At 49.8% G+C, this 19545-nt stretch overlaps 1 protein-coding gene and 1 long non-coding RNA gene across 2 annotated transcripts; one reads left to right on the top strand and one right to left on the bottom strand.

Annotated features, from left to right (window-relative positions):
* Positions 1–1163: 1163 nt before the first annotated feature.
* Positions 1164–19051, top strand: map3k10 (mitogen-activated protein kinase kinase kinase 10). Its single transcript, XM_011608379.2, has 11 exons — positions 1164–3924; positions 12643–12823; positions 13373–13521; positions 14520–14695; positions 14921–15167; positions 15487–15609; positions 15680–15818; positions 15965–16077; positions 16154–16431; positions 16524–17058; positions 17209–19051. The coding sequence occupies exons 1-11, from the start codon at positions 3000–3002 to the stop codon at positions 17622–17624; spliced, it is 3282 nt and encodes a 1093-aa protein (XP_011606681.1). The 5' UTR covers positions 1164–2999; the 3' UTR covers positions 17625–19051.
* LOC115251383 (uncharacterized) lies at positions 12771–16048 on the bottom strand. Its single transcript, XR_003889921.1, has 4 exons — positions 15907–16048; positions 14832–15007; positions 14502–14736; positions 12771–12903 (listed from the first exon to the last, which is right to left on the bottom strand). It is a non-coding gene; the product is annotated as an uncharacterized lncRNA (long non-coding RNA).
* Positions 19052–19545: the final 494 nt, after the last annotated feature.

Genomic DNA, 19545 nt, shown 5'->3' on the forward strand with positions numbered 1-19545 from the left:
GCCTTAATAAGTCCTTAACATACGTTTATTCATTATCTCTATGGTTCAATAATGTTTGCGTGTGGAGTTGTCACACATTAAAAAACCTTTGTAGTGAAAGAGCAGATTCTGATGGAAAATTCAGAAGCAATAAAGCAGGGATATTTTTAAACTGAAAATGAAAATGTCCTTCCCCCCCATAGGTCATCAATTTACTTTATATTGCATGTGCTAACAGGTTTTTAAAGGATTTTAAATTCCAATGCTGCTCCAAAACCTTAGTAACCAACTTTAACAAATTTCTCCCCTGGTTTAATAAAGGAAAGTTAGGAAAATCTGAGAATGAGAGTCAGGGACTTTGAATGTAATACAGTGTTCTTGTATTCTAGACTACGTATATAAAAACTACTACTCAGTGCTAATGCTGTTTATCACTGCAGTAAATGGCAGCTATACAATCTGTTTATGAACTGTGTGTTGTATGGAATGAATGGGATGATCCTGTGGGACGACAGTAAAATTATCTTTTAGCAGAAAGTGTAAATACTGAAAGAAGTCAATTAAAGGTTATGACGAAATCCACAACACAAAATTAACACAAAATAAGTTTCACTTCATGAACACTAGATGTCAGTATAGGTCAATACTTTATGTGCGGTGAACGTAAATATTGTAATATTTTACCGTAAAAAATTGATTCGAATAAATGTGTGTTTAAAGGATACCTTTTTAAATCAAAATGATACCCAGAACATTCAAGCAAAACGCTTAAATCCTCAACGAGTCTATGTCCCGATATTCTATTTTCTAGTGATATGCATTAAAACATAAATGTTTTCGTTTTAAATGGTTACTGGTTGTCTTTATTAGATCTTTATTTATTTTTTTTAAGTTTTACCAGTGAATGTAAACCTAAATGGGGAATCTGCCCTTCAAAACACCCTGCATCTCTCTTTTATTCAATATGTGATAGGATTATTGGTATATAATTGCTAGACGACCGGATGCTGTCTAGATTCACTGTCTTGAGGTTCCCTCAATAACCTTGTTGTCGCGATACTGCTAATTAAAGAATATGAGCTGTCACGAAGATGTAGGTCAGCTGGAGATTTTCCCTTAAACTCCATTGCCCATAATGCAACAGCGTGTCCTCGCCACCAGCATAGTCTGCCTTGTTCCAACAGACCGAAGCGTCCTCCTCTCCGCCCTGCGGGATGAGCTGCGCCCCGATCTGCACACATGTGAGGCGGCGTGTGCACACAGGAAGCGCGCACGGCTCCGCCATCCCCATGTTTTGTGGATCAGCGACAGAGGAAACGGGCGTTTGGGAGCGACACCCCGGTGTGTTTGGATGCGAAGTCAGCGCAGCTCTGCGCTCCAAATGTCGCGTCGTTTTGGAAACGGAGCCCGTTTGAGCGCAACACGGCGTCGGACAGCTGGATGAGCGGAACCGAAATTTGGGTTATTGACCTGGATGTTTCCTCTTGCTCGGATGCAACTACACGCCCATGCATCGCTAGATGTTGCTGCTGTCGGTCTCTGGTTTATGTTACAGTAAACGCTAATTATTTACGCGTTGAAACAAAGCTCAGTGAGGCGGAAGACGCAAACCTGGACTAGGAGGATTTTCCGCACATAATTTAATATAATAATTATTATAATTATTTCCGTTATTATTATCATTGCTAATGCGCCTTGTCCTTATATAGGCGAAAGAACCATGGAGCCGAAAAGGATATATTTATTGCTCTATTTAATCTGTAACGCTACGAGCGCAGACCTTTGTTGATTATTGTTCCCAGGATGTTGTTACCGTGTGGAGGCTGTTTTCCATAAAGAATTTTGGACATTTTAAAGAGGACCGACGATTGATGTGGAGCTGCTACTCCCGGATGATGAGAATTACAGACACCCCTTCACTATTTAACTATTCCCTCCACTATAAAAAGAGTGTCTTTACCGGAAGAGGACTCGAACCCATCACGGATGGAGACGAACCGAGCCCACTGACCCAGACCGCTGCACCGAGACGGAGGCGAGTTCGTTACGCGCAGACGTGCGTGGATGCTGATCATGGAGTCTCTGTTGCAGACCCACCGACCGTGTTTGTGATCGCTCACCTGTCCTAAAATGGACGGGATGTTTGTAATAAAAGCTGGTGTGATCGTGCGTGTGGGAGCGCGCTCGGGCCGGCCTGTGCGGCTGTAGGGCGAGCAGGGGAGCAGAGATAACACGGAGATGGCTGCCGGGGGAAGTGCGTCTAAACTGAGCTGGATGAGAAATAACGAGGAGCGAGGCTCAGCGGAGTTCACGCATGTCTCATACAGACGGTCGTTTTTGATTGACCACCAAAACAATCGATATTAGACATTGATCCGTTGTGTTTTGACCCATGAGAGTCCCCGCAGCAACACGGGACCAGACGCTACTCGTAAATGGGCTGATATCACGTCGCAAGAGATATTTATCAAGGTAGAATTTTCGGAATCCTGACAATGGAATAAACTCTATATGAGGTCGTAGTTAAGAGATATTAATTGTTTTTATTTGTTGTAGCAGAGGTGGAGAGAAACAATGTCTAGGTTGAAGCTCCAAACAGATTCCGACTGTTGGCTGGTTCTATATAATACATAAATATGTCTTCTGGTCTCTTGTGGGACTGTGTGGCAGCTTTCTAGAAGGCACAGTTGTGTTTTTATTTTGCCCCCCCCCCCCCCCCCCCCCGTCTGTGGAAGCTTTCCCTTTCTGACCTGGTCGACGTCGTCCCTCGATGAACTTGCCTTTGGGACTTGATGTAACCTGCACAGTCCATAGCAACAACGCAGCAACCGGGGACAGAGCTTGGCACAGATCAGCAGGGAGACGTGGTGATGGGGCAGAACAGTCGCAGCTCCCTCACTTGCTGATCCCCCCCCACCCCCCCCCACCGCCGGTGGTGGAGGGCACCTCGTCTCCGTCGATGGGCCCCGTATGGATTTTGCGCCTGAGTTGACGGAGGGCAGACCTACAGCGTCACACCCATGAACCCGTACGGCAGAGCAAGCAGCACGGCGCCCCCCCTGTCCTGCACCAGCTGTGGGGGCTGCTGCTCGCCGCCTCCCCCTTGCTTAATCCCACCAGGGCCCCCATCTACTACCTCCTCTTCCTCAATGCCACCGAATATTACCCCTCCGCCGCCGATGTTCCCGGCCCCCGTGGTGCAGGTGGAGAACGGCAGCAGCTGGAACTCTTCGTCCGGTTCCCCGGACTCCCACCCAGGTCGCCGCTGTGGGGTCACCAACCCCAACCCTTACTGGACAGCAGTGTTTGACTATGAGGCCACAGCGGACGAGGAGTTAACCCTGCGGCGCGGGGACCTCCTGGAGGTCCTCTCCAAAGACTCAAAGGTGTCCGGGGATGAGGGTTGGTGGACAGGCAAGATCCAGGACAAGGTGGGCATCTTCCCCAGCAACTATGTGACCAAGGGGGACGCGGCCAACTACAAGCAGCTCGCTGCTGGAGGTCTGGTGGCGGGCGGGCTAGGCGAGTGTCCTCTGGAGATAGACTTCCTAGAACTGCACCTGGAAGAGGTGATCGGAGCGGGCGGGTTTGGGAAAGTGTACAAAGGAATGTGGAGGAACGAAGAGGTAGCGGTGAAGGCCGCCAGGCAAGACCCCGACGAGGACATCAGCGCCACGGCGGAGAGCGTGCGCCAGGAGGCCAGGCTGTTCTGGATGCTCCAACATCGCAACATAATCGCCCTGCGCGGGGTGTGCCTGCGCGAGCCCAACCTGTGCTTGGTGATGGAGTACGCCAGAGGGGGGGCGCTGAACCGAGCACTCGCTGGAAAGAAGGTGCCCCCAAAGGTTCTGGTGAACTGGGCGGTCCAGATCGCTGCGGGGATGGACTACCTGCACAACCAGGCGTTCGTGCCCATCATTCACAGGGACCTCAAGTCCAGCAATAGTAAGTAGTGAGACCACAATCGATCGGTAACTGTTGCCATGGAAATATTGACCACCACAACAAACTCATAAACACAAACCAACACTAGACTGGTTGTTTTACAGTGCTGCTGTGGCGCTAAAATACAGTCAAATGTAGACCGAAGCGAGCTAAAGCATAATTTGTTGGGACCTTTGTATGTTTTACATTAATTCTGGGACGTATCCTAACTGTTAGTCACGGCCAACATTGGACCTTGAGCCTTATTTATCGTTGTATTATCTAAACTGCAGCACGGAGCCTCAGTAAAGAGAGGCGGCGGCAGGTAGACGTCAAGTCTTTATGAGGGGAAATGCAACAAGCTACAGACTTAAGTAGGTTACACAGCGTTATTACAAGTGTCGTGTTATTACAGTTGTAGTAGGACCCCACAGTGAGCCTTTGGTGGGCCTACTACAACTGCATTAAAGCTCTTCCTGAAAGGTATCTGGTACTTGTACTTGGTGCTCCAAGAGTGTTAAAAACTGAACACATAGCTGAGTAGATAGATGAGTTGGTTTAATTCGGTTTTCTATACTAAATGCAGCTGATTTATATGGCTCGATGTGCTAACGCGAGGTGTTAGCATGCTAATCCGAACACGAACATCTCTTTTTACAAAACGATAATTAGGTCAGTGTGGACACAGTTTTAAGGTCCAAACAGTCCCAATCATTTCACAGTGGTGCAGACACGATCCTCTCAACGGGAAGGCCTGGCGTCCTGGAGCGCCGGTCAGCGCTTGGCCATCTTCTCCCTGTCATCGCGGCCTGCACCTCCTCCCGCTCTTCATCCTCTTCCTCTGTCTCTGCAAGGAGAGCAGTTCTGCTCCGCAACCCACTGTGCTATTTTTGGTTCTTTGTGCTACTTACAGTTTAAAGACGCAGTTGTAGTTTGTCGGTGCATCAAAGAAAAAGCATGCAACGACCATCTAAGTGCATCTGTGTGTGTGTGTGTGTGTGTGTGTGTGTGTGTGTGTGTTTATCCCAACTGACTTGGGAGTGGGGGTGTACAAATATGGGTGGAGTGTGCTGAATGCTGACTAATGGTCTTTAAAGGAGCGAGACAACAGAAGTAGCCCAGCTCCTCTGATCCTCTGTAATGTTCTTTGATCTTCCATCGCTGCTTAACTCTCCCACTTCTTTGCGACATGTCGCTTTTAAACACGCGCCCACCTCGAGCTGCAGGAGGTGCTCATTGGACAACAGAGCCCTGGCAACAACACCACGACGCCGCCTTCACCATGGCGACACGGGCGCCGCTGCCTCTGCGCGTCTGAGTCATGTGCTGGCTGCACAAAACGTCAAGTCAGAGTAGGCCGCCATCCACATGGAATTAGTAAGACCTGAATGCGTGAAGGCACCGTGGGGCTCGGGCTCAATCCGTTCTGGATTATTGTTCTTGCTGAAACTGCGTGGTTGCTGACTCACCGCAACAGCGGTCAGGATCTCGCCGAAGCGCTTATCTATTAGCATGCATGCATCTCGTAAGAAAAAGGAGGTCATCAGTTACTGAAGTGACTTGTTATTTTGCTTTTAATGATCCGTCGCTTCAAACAGAGCGTTACTGTAGGACTGTGGGAGAGGAGACGGAGGGAAAAGAGATGGAGAGCGAGGGATAAACAGCGCCGCTCAGTTTAGGGTTACACCTCCACTCATTGTCCAGGGGCGCTGATCTCAGGTGTCCCCTTCAAACACGGCATCGCGGGGGTTGCGGAGCGGAGCGGGCGCCCTGGGCCCCCGCCTCTGTCGGCAACATCCTCAAACTCCTCCACAGAAGAAGAATACGGCGAGACAGAACCCGACGCGCCTCGCGGGATGAGCGCGTTTGAAGCATTTCAAACAACCGCGGTAGCTTTATTTTTAGCCAGTTTCCTCTAATTTTAACCCAGAAAGGTTTTCAAAGGCGTCCGGCTGCACACGTGCACGTGCCCGTGGTGCGTTTTAACCTGCGTCGTCGACGCAGCCGAGGCCGCGGGGATAATCTGATTACCGTGACCTCCTTAGAGTGCACGGCGGTTTGTTGGCAGGTCATCGTCTCCAGCGGTCAGGTTTAACCTGTGGGTCTGATCCGAGTTCAGCCTCCAGTTTCATGCCGGGCCTCCGCTCCTCGGGGACCGGCGCGATCGCCAGATTAAAGTGGAAACAATGAAAGTGCTCAGTGTTTTCAGCTCTCAGCTTGGTCCCTCATCCTGCCAGCTTTCTGTGTAACTCATCTGGTGTAATCTGGTTACCAAAGCAACCAGGAATGAAAGATAGATATTGAAAACCCCAGAGTGAATCACCCAACCCTCACGGCCCGTAATCACTTTAGTAACGCAATGAACATTTCATTTAATACATATATAACATGTAAAACTACATAACAGGCTGTGTGGCACTGTGTTCAAATTACACGCGCACCTTTGAGGACCACTTTGGGAGGATTGTGAAGCTTCTGTAGGGAAGACGGCATATGCTGGTCGCACCTGAAGAGAAACTGAACCTGCACCTGCAGCCACACGGTGCCTACAGGCGACCTTGAACCTCCTCCAGCTAATATTTGTGCGCCTCGTCCGTACCTGTACCTTCGATGACGCTTCATTGTTCGACTTGTACCAAGGAGACACAAGCGAAAGAGCGCTGTTGACATTAGCTTGCTATTTTGAGTACCGTAGCGTCCAACGGCAAAGGTGTTTGCACGGTAAACAATCGTCTGAGCGTGTGTCGCGCCACCATTTTCCCCCTCAGCGTTGGAGTAGGTTATTAGCAGCGGACATCAACCACGGCGCAACGATCCATCAGCCAGTGGAGGGATTAGTTGGGTGAGATGTGGCAGAAGTGTTTTAAAATGTCTGGCTGGGTATATGCGACAATTTAAGAGCGGTTCTGCTAAGGAAAGGATTAGACTGGTGGCCAGTCCCGGCTGCTAATCCAACAGAGAGACAGAACGGTGGCGGCCCAGACTGTGACTCACTGGAGTGTCAGTTTGCAATATGGCTGCGGCACGAAACAGAGAGGAACGGGGCCGCCGTCATATGTCTGTCAGCGCGAGGTGTGCGAGGCCGCGTGGCGGAGGACTGAACTGGCGTTGTACATGTAAGGGAACCGCGTCTGCACAGGGTGATGCAGAGGCTCCGCCTCCTTGAACCTGATGACGGCGCCCGGCTGTCAATGATTGATTCTGATGTCGCGGGCCGATTTCAAGCGTTTAAAAAGAAGCGAGAGGCTTGACGAGAACGGCGACAGGCAACAGATGCAACAAGAGGAGGCGTGGACGCAGGGAAGGGATGTGACCCATAACCGGGCTGAATAATTTAGAGCTACAATCCACCAGGTTCTGCTGAAGACAGGAAGCAAAACACGCCCGCGGTCTCACATTTATTCACATTTTCGTATTCGCAGCCCTTCACGCCTCACTATTCCTGAGCTCTGCATGTTATAGCATCATCATGTTATAGCATCATCAGAAACTGGAGTCACTGACTCAAGTCCTTCCCAGTATATCCTGATACGCTCAAGTGGACGTGCACAGTTCCGGCTGCAGCCACCTCAGCTTCATAGAAGCTCCAGTTCCACCACGTTCAAGGACCTGGGGACAGGCACGGAGTCATGGTTTGACTTTGCACGGTGGATGTGTAATTTACAGCCTTTTGGGCTTTAAACCTGCGTCACGGAATGGGGGGGGGGGGATCTTGTGGCGGTGGGATCGCGCTGGACACGGTGGCGCTAGGGCAGAGCGCCCACCCTCCATCTACGGACACACAGGCCCGTGTACGCGCCGCAAAGGCCAACAATGACCCCATTGTCCCACCGCGACCCAAGACGGAGCGAGAGCGAGGCCGACAATGACAGGAGTCTCTGTTGGGGGGGGGGGGGGGTAGCGAGGCAGCGAGGGACAACCGTGGGCCGTGAATAGCAGAAAGGAGAGATGGATAAGGGGGGGGGGGGGGCAGAGCGGCGTTGCAGTGGCTGTAGGAAGCCCCTGGAGGCTTGGTGGAGAATGGGACTAGAGCAGGATGGGGGAGGGACAGGGATGCGAGTGGGGTGGGGGGGGGGAGTGCAAGGCTGCTGAGAGGAGGTCGACCGTCTCCCCCCTCCCAGAAAGCTGCAGATTAGTGAGCAACGTGCTGTCGGTGTCCACAGATGTCGGCCTGAGCACGAGTGCACGTCTCAGACTTTATAGTGAGTCAGGACCGGCTGCACACCTCCTCCCAGCTCTGCTTCGGAATTTAGACTCATTCCAATCATCAACAAATCGAGCCGAACCCTAAAATCCGTCTTCTCCGATATTGTTGACGTCCTCCACTGCAGCCAGATCTTTCCCCGTTTCCGTCCCTGCGTGACTGACAGAGTTGCGGTGACACAGTTAAACCCAGCCAGCGACCTTTCACCCCGCTCGTGCCTGAACGCTCACAAATGTTTTTCTCCACTGATCGATGTGGAGTCGATGAGAAGCTGGTTGACAGCGGCGACTCCCCGATGCTCCGTTTCTACTGCCTGCGTGATGGGTTTGGCCCCGTGTGACACATTTAAACCTCCTCCCGAGCCAGGACAAAGGCTGACGGGACGGTTTCAAGGTCACGCCTAAAGTGTGTCCGAGTTTAACCAGGAGGGGGGAAAAGTTGAAGTCTGGCGGGGTGAGGCGTCGCTCCTGGGGTCAAGTGGACAAGTCTTCGGTCGTGGTTCAGAGCGTTTGCACGACCCCTCCGAGGGTTTTTTTGCTCGTTTCTTTTTTTAGCTCCACTTTTCCGAAAACTAAGGAGAACATGCAAATGAACAACCAAGTTACGCTGTATGAACTGGAACAAGGAGCGCTACGCTATCCCACACAACATAGCTTTAGCAGAACTCCTTAACCTCCGCCCCCCGTGTGTGGATTCCAGAGAACGCCAACTCGTTTACCAGCTCGCCCTTTTCCGGGAGACAGAGGAGCTCCGGTCGCGTGCATCCGGCAGCTCCAGATGGAAGCCGGGGACGAGGAAGTGTCCTGGCACTCGCAGGAGGGACAAGAGGATGGGGAAAAGTTTAAAAAATCCCAAATGTGGGAATCTGCCACGTCGGTTATTTGCGTTTTAGACGTGATGTGAAACGGAGAGCTCCTGAGTCACAAAGACCTCTGGTATGTGCTGCCAGGAGACTGACAAAGACTCCCCCTCCAGTCATCTCTCTTTACCTCCACTAGCCTGCATCTTTTTCATGCTTTTCTTTATTCTATCTATCTTGCCCCCCCTCCTCCATCTCTGTTTCTATTACTTTCTCTGCTCCGCTGCCTCTCCTGATCCCTTTTCAGCTGCCTCTGCCCGATTCCTCCTCCCCTGGCCTCGTTTCCTCTCCTCCTCTCCTCCCTCCTGTCATTTTTCGTCTCTTTTGCCCCTCGTCTCGTCCTCTGCTCCCCCTCCCCCGCTCCTCATCGGCTGACCTCCGCCGCGCCTTCGTCTCCTTACCTCTCCAAACCAACGCCGATGCTGGGCGGCCGCTCAGGCCAGGCCCCGTCGTGCTCGTACAGTTCGCTTTAATTCAATCATTTTACGTTTCTGTTTCTTCCCTCGAGACTCGCTGACCTGTTTGAGGGAACCGCCCAGGCTAGCTGTCATTAAAAGTGCTGCCAGAGAGCCACAAACGAGGGCAAATAACTATCCACACACATTGTTTGCTCATCATCGAGCTCACAAAGTAAATGCAGAGTGAGACCTCCCCAGTGGACGAGCATAGCGCTGATTCACTGCCATAAAAATCAGTGTGAGAGAGAAGGGGGGGGTGAATGAGAAGTCATAGAGTAGAGAAACACCCTTTTATAAACGCTGTCTGTTGTGCGTGTTCAAAAAAGTGAGATAGAGTCAGTGGACAAAAGGACAACAAACATGAGTATAACCAGAGAACAGGAGCAGTAGCCTGTCGTTAGCTCCCACATCAGGACAGCTCATGCTAACAGGAAGTGGTGCTATGCTCAACAACAGAAGGCCAGATAGTTTAAAAACTACCAGGAAGTTCGAGATGGACTACGTACTCTGACAGAAATCCAATAAATGGACTGTAAATGTGTTGAAATGACATGATTGATAGAATCCATCTCTCAGGCGCTCACAGGGGGAAGGGTAAACAAACGCACCTCATAGGGGCATGAGGGCCGCCTCATCTTTCCCACCCTAGCAATCACACTCTGTGACCTCTGCTCTTGTTGCTATAGTAACAAGTAAATGACAGCAACGTGCTGAAACATCACAAAATAGTGACCCCCCCCCCCCCCCCCCGTCATCTTTTATGGCTTCTTCTCTGGTCTTTGATTTGTAAACTTCCGTCTCCTTCTGTTGCGCCGAGCTTCCCCTGAAAGCTGGAAACACGACAACAGCCGTCAGCAGCATCTGGCCCGACAGGTCGCCCCACCTGCGGATCAGCTGATCGGGAGTCGGAACGGCGTCAGCTGACTGAAGGCTCCCGTTTATTGAAGGCGAGGCCGCGCAGGGAGCCCGTGCTCAGAGTCCTTCTGTGCTTTAACAAGCCTTGAAGAGTAAACAGAGGCTTCTGGGATTTCACATATTCCAAATATGCCTCTCCACTCGCGGCGGTGCGGATGTTGGGTGTGTGGCCGTCTTTCAGTTGTCACCGTTGTCACGTAAACCTGTCGCCAACGCGTTTCCGAGCGAGCACACGTCCGGCCTGTTGCGCTGCTTGTTCTTGCGCTCGGATCTTGGCTGCCAGCGACTGACGGGAATGCCATCGCTCGCAAAGGCCTCGGATCACATTCCTGGGTGGTTAGATAGCCACTGTGGGCTAATGTGTCACCTGTGCGCTGAGTAAATACCTCAGACCGTAAAGCCAGGCCCTATCAGTGTTTGGTTAGCTCGTAGGTGGGATTTCTCAACGCTCTTATCCAGGGCCAGGGTCCAAGGATGGACGGGAGAACAGCTGGGGTTCAAAGGTCAAATCGTCCTTCTGGAGAGACCGCCGTTGTGATGCCGTATGCTGGCTGGGAATATCTGCACCTAGCAGGTGTTCTTGACAGCTGATCAATAATCAATGACTCCGATACAGCATTCCTGGCTGTAGCGATGGCGCCAAGTCCACAGTTGATAATAAACCCTTTGATAGGGCATTAGAACAAAGTTTGGCCCTGTTCCTTATTTTTTTTTTTGTTGTAACAACCCGTCGGGTTTCTGGCTCAGATTACAGCGCGGTCGCTAGCACACATAGCAAACAACAATCCTGCCAAACGAGATCCCTGTAGCTTAATCAGCATGAGGATTGTTTTAACTTTTGCTCCGCACCGTAAAAAGAAAAAAAAACAACCTAAGGTGAGAGCGTTAGCAGCCTCGCGGAGCTGCTGCTGTGACTCACGCCGGTTATTGATTAGCTTCCTCTAGATTAGGAGGTTGTTGATTAACCTAAATTTCACGGTGAAAATGTTTCTTTCAACAGAGAAGATGTATTCTCCTGAATAAATGACGCTTTCTTCCCAACAGAGCTTTGCCAGAGCGTCTCTTGTATTCGTAGCGTGCGATTGTGCACTTCACGCTATTTTGGGTTAACATTTCTGCCAGTGTCGGTGCGGCAGCGTGTAAAAAGTCACATTGTCCTTGAGGCCTTGTTTACGTCAGCGTGATGAAATGCGCCGTGATGTTTTGACGGCCTCGCGGCTGCCGGTTGGTGCACGTTGGGCCCACGAATCGATGAAATACAGATGACTTAAAAGGTGCAGGTGAAAGAGCTCCTGAGCTTCCTGGTGCCTTTATTTCCCACCGTCCCACCTCCCTGCAGGCCTCCTGTCCCCCGTCCTCTGGCCCTCCAGGTTGTCTCTCTGAGTCTGTCCTGACTCCATCTGCTCTTCAGAGACAGAAGATGGTCCTCGAGGAGACAGCTGTCTCTCACAGAGGCGGCAGCATCAAAATAGAAAAGACACCCAGAGCTTTTTCTCTTTTTTCTTTTTTTTAATTCAGTCTCTTCTGCATTGTCATTTTTACTCTCAGCTATTTGACAACTTGTGTGCGTTGGGAATGCTTAAAGTGGATAATTGCAATTAGCATTTAATTTTTTTGTTTGAATGCCTTTTGGGCATCAATGGTTATTCATTGAATAACCTCCTGTTGTCGCCGTGGAAACTCTCCTGCAGAGTGTGGGGACAGAGAGGAGCAGACACACCTTTATTGCACAATAACAAAGTCACTGCTGTGCCTGTGTGTGTGTGTGTGTGTGCGGCTGCTCCCTCTCTTTGCATACACCTGTAGATCAGTGAGAGAGGGAGAAAGCAGTCTCCACCTGGCTCCTGCTGACTGAACTGTGTACACTCCAAATATTTCCATAGCAGCCTTCACACGGAAACAGAGGAGGAAGCAGAGAGAGAGAACGAGAGAGCGAGAGAGAGAACGAGAGAGAGACTGAGAGAGCGGATGTAAACACGGACATTAATGAAGGCGTTCCAATTAAAATGGCTGCTGCTGCGTGATAAATTGCCAGTTTCCTCACGCTGAAGGAAGTGAGGTGTTAACCACACCTCTACTGTAAACGTGCTCGTCTTTGGGGGGGGGGAGTCTTTTCCTGACCTCTCACAGCTTTCACAACAAATCATGAGAAATCCGCTTATTATCACCTCTGTGCATCCAGCCCTCGACAACGACTGACACAGTGTCCGTATTCCCATGGAAAAATGCAACATTAAATGATTAAATGTGTTTTTGGGGTCTAACAGTTTTTGTCTCCGCTTCTTCTCCCTCCTCTTCATCAGTTCTCATCCTGGAGCCTCTGGAGAGGCTCAGCTTGGGCAGTAAAACCTTAAAGATCACAGACTTCGGTCTGGCCAGGGAGTGGCATCAGACCACCAAGATGAGCGCGGCGGGGACGTACGCCTGGATGGCCCCCGAGGTCATCAAACTGTCCCTCTTCTCCAAAAGCAGCGACGTGTGGAGGTGCGTCGCTCGTCCCGCCAAAGTCGGAATTTCATTTGAACTCTTGAGCTTCTTCCAGGGCGTTTTCTCCTGTTTTAAACCTTCCAAATGTTAAATGTTAGCCTTCAAATGTACTGGTTTAAAACTGCTGCTGAGATAAACATGGAAAAAGACATGACTGTTCAGTGTTGGGTGGAACAAGGTGACATTGTTATCATTTGCATGTTCGCCTTGATAAACAGCGCTACGTGTTTAGTAAAGCAGCATTTAGCCATTTTCATCCACAAGTAGGATAAAATTGTCACCCACAGCTCTGAAATCTTACCTATTATGGAGATACCATGAAGGTTTTCAGCATTGTCTGTCACTAAGATTGGCTATAGGTGGCGTTTTTATTTGATTAGCACGAGACAGGTCATCAAAAAGATACAACTGTTGATTTTTAGGATACACTGTTGTAATTTTAACATTTACTTGATTAGTTTTTGTATTGTATCCTTAAAACGGATGATGTGGTAGAAGCACCTGAGGTTTGGATCAAAAGGTTCCTTGTCTTTTATGTCTGCGCAGTTTTGGGGTGCTACTGTGGGAGCTGCTGACCGGCGAGGTCCCCTACCGAGAGATCGACGCTCTGGCGGTAGCATACGGCGTCGCCATGAACAAACTAACCCTCCCCATCCCGTCAACGTGCCCCGAGCCCTTCGCTCAGCTGCTGGAAGGTGAGAAGCTGCAGGGGCCACGTTTTTAGTAGCCAACCCAGACCAGATTTTGTGAAGAGTAATGATGCGTTAACCAGCTCTGTATTCACTGTTAATCATTGCTGTTTAAATATGATGCTTTGGTTCATCCGAAATTCCCCAAAGCGCTTGTGTTTCCATGGCTGGGTGAGCCGCAGGCCAGGTTTTATGTCAAGTAATTAAAAATTAAAAGGTTTTCTGAAACACCGAGCCCACGAACCTCCCCGACTCCTCCTCGCCGTATCCATATTCATCCGTTAATCTCTCCTCTTTTATCCCTCGCCACCCAGTGCACGCTTTACCCCCCTCATTGTCTCGCTTTCATCGCCCTCCCCACCCCATTTCCCCACCTCCACTCTTTAGGTTAGCCTCTTAAGTGGATTCTATCGCCTCTAAACAGATTTTTGGATGCTAAAACACCAACTCTTGTTGATGCTTCGCTCAGCACGTTTCGATTATTGGAGGTGTGTTTCTGCAGCGCTGTCAGTCAGTGTTTGGCTCACCATGGCTGCCATATGCTGCACCATCTTGCTCAGTTTCACTACTCGTATTGTAAAAAAATAGCCAAACAAACCATAAACTACACTATTTTGATAACCTGGGATCATGTTTTTCTTTATAGAAAGTTGTATCATAAAATCACATGAAAAATATCATGAAGGAAAGAGAAATTTCCAATGTTTGTGCCCGTCCAAGCCTCATAGTTTCCTGATTTTTTTCTGTATTCGTTTTTGTAGAATTTGCCAGAACTGTTCAAATACGTATCAATCCGCCACAACAAATAGTTCCAAGAAAGCTGAATATTTTCAAGCAGAAATTAAAGAGGGTTTTAGACAAATATAGATTGTTTTTGTTGTGAAATACTTAAAAATTCACGTTTGTGTAACCCTTGATGCAAGCGTGCCCATTGTGTCACCGTGAATTAAAACAATGTGTTAAATGGATTTAAAGTAATTACTCACTTGTGCTTTCGTGGTCAGAGTGTTGGAGCCCAAACCCCCACAGCAGACCCTCCTTCACCAGCATCCTGAGGCAGCTGTTGGCCATCGAGCAGTCGGCCATGTTTCAGATGCCTCTGGAGTCGTTCCACTCTTTACAAGAGGACTGGAGGCTGGAGATCCAGCAGATGTTTGATGAACTCAGGGCCAAAGAGAAGGTGACATTCCAGCTCCCCACCAAACCATGCCGCTGTCGGTCCTTTTATAATGCATGTATGCTGTGAATTAGTCAAGTTTCACACTAAAGCCGGTATTTCACTTTGTTTTGAGAGTGATTCTGCGAGTTAAAGTTACCGTAGCAACAAGCATTTCAGAAGAAGTGTTAGAAGAGAGGCTGCTGGGTTAATCTCATCCTGTCATCATCCCCCTCATCCCTTCTGCAGGAACTAAGATCATGGGAGGAGGCGCTGGCAAGGGCGGCCGAGGAGCAGCGGGAGCAGGAGGAGCAGCTGCGGAGGCGGGAGCAGGAGCTGGCGGAGAGGGAGATCGATATCGTGGAACGAGAGCTGAACATCATCATCCACCAGGTGTACCAGGAGAAACCCAGCGTGAAGAAAAGGAAAGGCCACTTTAAAAAGAGCAGACTGCTGAAGCTGGGCCGCGACAGCAACTGCATCAGTCTGCCATCTGGTGGGTGGAAGGCGCAACTGCAGCCTGCGGGGGGACTCACTTTTTTATGTATGTTTTGCAAGGAAAAAAGGGATATCCTGCAAGCGTTTGGCAGCTTCATGTGTTTGCAGTCTTGAAGACATGAAGGCGTTTATATAAGAATTTAATGCACGTATTGAGGTCTTTTTTTAAAGAATCTGGGGGGGGAGGCGAGAGGCAGGAGAGCTCTGACAAGATAGGAAGCTTTTCTCTAATACAATTCTCTTCCTAGTTTTGTGCCTCACCTGTTTGAATGTCAAATGAATTAAAACTAACTCATGTAAAACACACTTTTCTCTAGGCTTCGAGCATAAGATCACCGTCCAGGCATCTCCCAAGGTGGACAAGAGGAAGCCTCAGGGCAGCGAGAGCACCACCCCACCCGCCAGTCCAGGGGTCATTCCCCGATTGAGAGCCATCAGATGTAAGCGCAAACATTTAGCACGATCACCATCTGCAGTGATGTGCAGCTCATGGGGCTTTTTGCCCCCCAGTGACGCCGACCGACGGCAGCAAGACGTGGGGGCGCAGCGCCGTGTGCAAGAAGGAGGACCTGTCGAGCAGCAAGAAGAAAGGACGCACCTGGGGGCCCAGCTCCACGCACCAGAAAGAAAGAGTTGGTGGAGAAGACAAGTATGTGTGCACCCTACATACAGATGTGCTGCAGATGTGATCAGAAATCTGGTTTAAAGGAACTGAAGGGGGCAGCGTGATCAATTACCTGTGTGTGTGAAGGCGGTCCTCACTTGTGTTTCCCTCCCGTTCCCTCATCCCTGCAGGCTGAAGTCTCTGGGCGAGGGATGCAAAGTGTGGTCGTCCAGTGCTCCAAATCTGGGCAAGTCCCCCAAACATGCCCCCATGACCGCCGGCTTCTCCAGCCTTAACGAAATGGGTGAGTTCCTCCATCCATGTCTGACAGGCCAGAATCCTCTCTCCCAGTTCTCACCCTCTTTCCTTCCTCTCCTCAGAGGAGTGCTGTGACCCGGAGGAGTCGCCCGGCTCCCTGCAGCCGTCGGAGACCAGCAGCAACGGCGCTGTGGACGATTCGGGGTCTCTGTGGAGCAGCCCGTCGGCCACTGGCGGCTCCTGCCAGGGCTCCGTGGGTCAGGGATCGGGGGCGAACTACCAGGAGTCTGCGCGGCGCTGCAGCCAGAGGAAGAAAAGCGACATGTTGCTGCTGGGGTGTGCCTCTCTGCTGGCCTCCGTCGCCCTGGGACAGGACCTCCTGCAGCTGGGAAAACTACAGGTGAGGCCAGAGGGAAAGTGGGAATCATCATCTCAGCACTGAATGGTGTGAATCGAATATCTGAGCTGATTAATGTGGCCTGATGTGGGCAGGTCCTTCAGGATGAGCAGGACCTCAGAGACGAGCAGCGTAAGAAGAAAGACGGCCTTTTCCAGAGGGCGGGGCGCTTCCGCCGCAGCACCTCCCCGCCCAGCCGAAACCTCTCCCTCTCCCTCTCCCGACACCATGAGTCCATGCTCCCCAGCACGGACCCCTCGCCCTCTGTCACCCTCCTCTCCTTGTCCTCTCTGTCTGACTGCAACTCCACCAAGTCCCTCCTTCCCTCTGACCCGGAGGAGTACCCCCTGACCCCCATGATGGGGGCGAAAACCCCAGCGGCCCCGCCGGCTCACGCCCTCAACCCTCTGCTGGACCTGCGGGCAGAGAGCTTTAAGAAGGAGCCCAACCAGTCTCTGACACCCACCCACGTGTCTGCAGCCATGGCCATGAACAGAGGGCACAGACGCACCCCCTCAGACGGGGCCATACGGCCCCGGGCTCAGACTCTGGGACATCGCAGGACTCCGTCAGACGGAAGCATGCCCATGCCCCCCCCACCTGGAGGACTGAACAAACCTGCAAACAAAGGTAAAAGTCTAACACCAACATTCTACATCAATTTTGACGCATGTTAAAAAAGCTGTTGTTGGCCTCACTGGGAGAGGATGAATAAATGTAGATGTTGAGTTTGTTTCCCCCTACTGGTGGTACATAAAAACAACCTTCTCTTGTATTCAGGGACACAGGAAAGCTTGGAAATCCCCCGCCTCCCCATCCCCACCTCCGTCTTCCCCGTCCCCCACCGACGCAAAGCTCCCGCTCCGCCGGTCCCCAACCCCGACGCCTTCTGCCTCATCAGCCCCCTGGAGAGGCCCAAAACGCTGGAATTCGCACCCCGGCCTCGGCCCACGCCGGCCCGCGTGAGGCCGTCCGACGCCTGGAAGCTGAGCTCGCTGTCGCGCACCCTCAGCTCGTCCCCGGGCAGCAGCTGTGACAGCCCCCAGGGTTTAGGGGACGGCGAGGACGGCGGCGGCGCTAGTGCGGCGGCGCAGCAAAACCTGATGGACATGGACGTGGAGGGTCAGAGCTTAGACCAGACGGTCCCTCTGTGTGGACAGCAGCACCCCACTGCGCTCTGTGGACAACAACTGTAGTGAACTCTTGTTTTTTTTTTGTTTTTTTACTGCTTTCAGGTTTGTTTAAGGACACCGTCATGGACGCCTACTTACCTCTGAGCCAAGCAAAGTGCACTCACTGGAAGTTTGACTCCAAACTTTTCGTCACGTTTCGGGCACTTACTGGATACGGTTCCTCCTGTGTGTCCTTTCAGTGTCCTAATAAGGTGTAAAGTCCTCACTGCAGCCTCCTGCTAGTGCTCTCTACCCTGCATGACACTGTAGCTCCCGGAGGGCTTTGAAAAGCTCCCCCACCTGCTCCACCCAGCACTTCTACTCCACCTGCTTCTAAAAGCCACGTGAAAAGGTTAAAAAGTCCTGAGAAGACTCATCAAAAGCCATCCAGACACTTAATAAAAGCCACTTTTCTAAACTTCACTCTCGACCCGTCTGCGTTTTCACATCTAGTCTGTCTACAAAGCCTGGAAGACACAAAAAAAGGATTAGAAATCCTTAAAAGCGTCTTTGTCTCAATTGCACGTCGCTTCGTCTGCTAGTGCTCAGATGTCCTCACGCGTCCCCTGTCTGCATGGGGGTCTCCGTCACCTCATCCCTCTGACACCGAGACAGGAAGACAGTTGCACTGGTGGACACCTCATTCCTGTCATGTACAACTAAAAAAAGAGTTTATTTTCTCAGTGCATCCCTACAGGAATCTTGCGACAACGTTTTTTTTCTATTGGTCTGGCAGACGTGTTTAAGTGTCTCGCTGTGGAAGAACAAAATTCCGTCCTGAGTGCTGGTGCTTTTTATTTTTATTTTTTTAAACCGCATGTTATCTGGCATGCGTGAATGGCTGCCTCTCTTCCGAGTATGATCACCAGCCGACGCGTCCTTGTGCTCCTCACTCATCTTGGTCTTGGCTAGCAGGCGGTAGCGCCCCCGCGTGGCTGGAGGAGGAAGCGCTTCATGTTTCTGCTCAGCTGTGATTGAACATCTTTAGGAGACAGGCTGGACAACTCCACCGTCTCCAGCTTGAGTCTCGGCTGACAATTCAAATTTATTTGTGGGCAGGTGGTATTGACTCGACACTGCAGATTTTTTTTGCCAGTGTGAACGTTGAGCTGTGTGTGTGCGTGTGTGTGTGTGGTGTGTGATTTGTATGGAGTATCAGTAAACCCACTGATAGAAGAGTGAGACTCATCAGCTTGTGTGATGAACAGCGAGTATTTATTATTAAATTTATTGTTATTATTGCAATTGATCATTGTTATTACTACAATTCTCTTCCTGGGATATCTGTAAATATTTGTTATTATGCAGGAAAAAAAAAAAAATCAAGGAAACCCTGGAAAAGGCTTACTGAAACTGTTGTCTCCTGTCTCAACCTGTGACATTTCTGGGTTTACTAAGGACATATTGTGAAATGTGATGAATGACAGATGAATTAAATATATAAAAAAAGATGTTTGCGTCACTTCTACATCATCATTTGTCATGTAACATATGACTTATGAATTATTCAGTATTGTATATTTTATTGGTGTATTGCCATACGATATTGACTCTAAATAATCATAAATGGTTTAATAAAACCATTTAAAATGTTTTCAAGAACATTCATTGGGGTTTGTATTCTGTATGTTTACTTCAAAATTCACTTTATTAAGAGACTTGTTTGGTTAAGCAAGAGTAAATTAATAGGAAAACTAAAAAAAATCCCAAAAATTTACAAGATCAAAGAATAAAACAAGATCTTTTTAGATCAAAGTATAAAACAAGATCTTTTTTAAGATTAAAGTATAAAACAAGATTCTTTTTAGATCAATGTGTAAAACAAGATCTTTTTACAAGATCAAAGTATAAAACAAGATCTTATTTAGACCATAGTATAAAACAAGATCTTTTTAGATCAACATATGAAAACAAGATCTTTTAAGAACAAAGTATAAAACAAGAT

The sequence above is a fragment of the Takifugu rubripes genome, chromosome 11, assembly GCF_901000725.2.
Source record: "Takifugu rubripes chromosome 11, fTakRub1.2, whole genome shotgun sequence".
In the NCBI taxonomy this organism is placed as follows: domain Eukaryota; kingdom Metazoa; phylum Chordata; class Actinopteri; order Tetraodontiformes; family Tetraodontidae; genus Takifugu; species Takifugu rubripes.

Bases quoted from the DNA above. Each gene is read 5' to 3' on its own strand.
- map3k10 (XM_011608379.2), top strand. From the start codon at position 3,000: ATGAACCCGTACGGCAGAGCAAGCAGCACGGCGCCCCCCCTGTCCTGC. The intron at 14,696-14,920 runs GTGACATTCCAG...TCCCTTCTGCAG, and splicing joins AACTCAGGGCCAAAGAGAAG to GAACTAAGATCATGGGAGGA. The intron at 15,610-15,679 runs GTAAGCGCAAAC...TTTGCCCCCCAG, and splicing joins CCGATTGAGAGCCATCAGAT to TGACGCCGACCGACGGCAGC.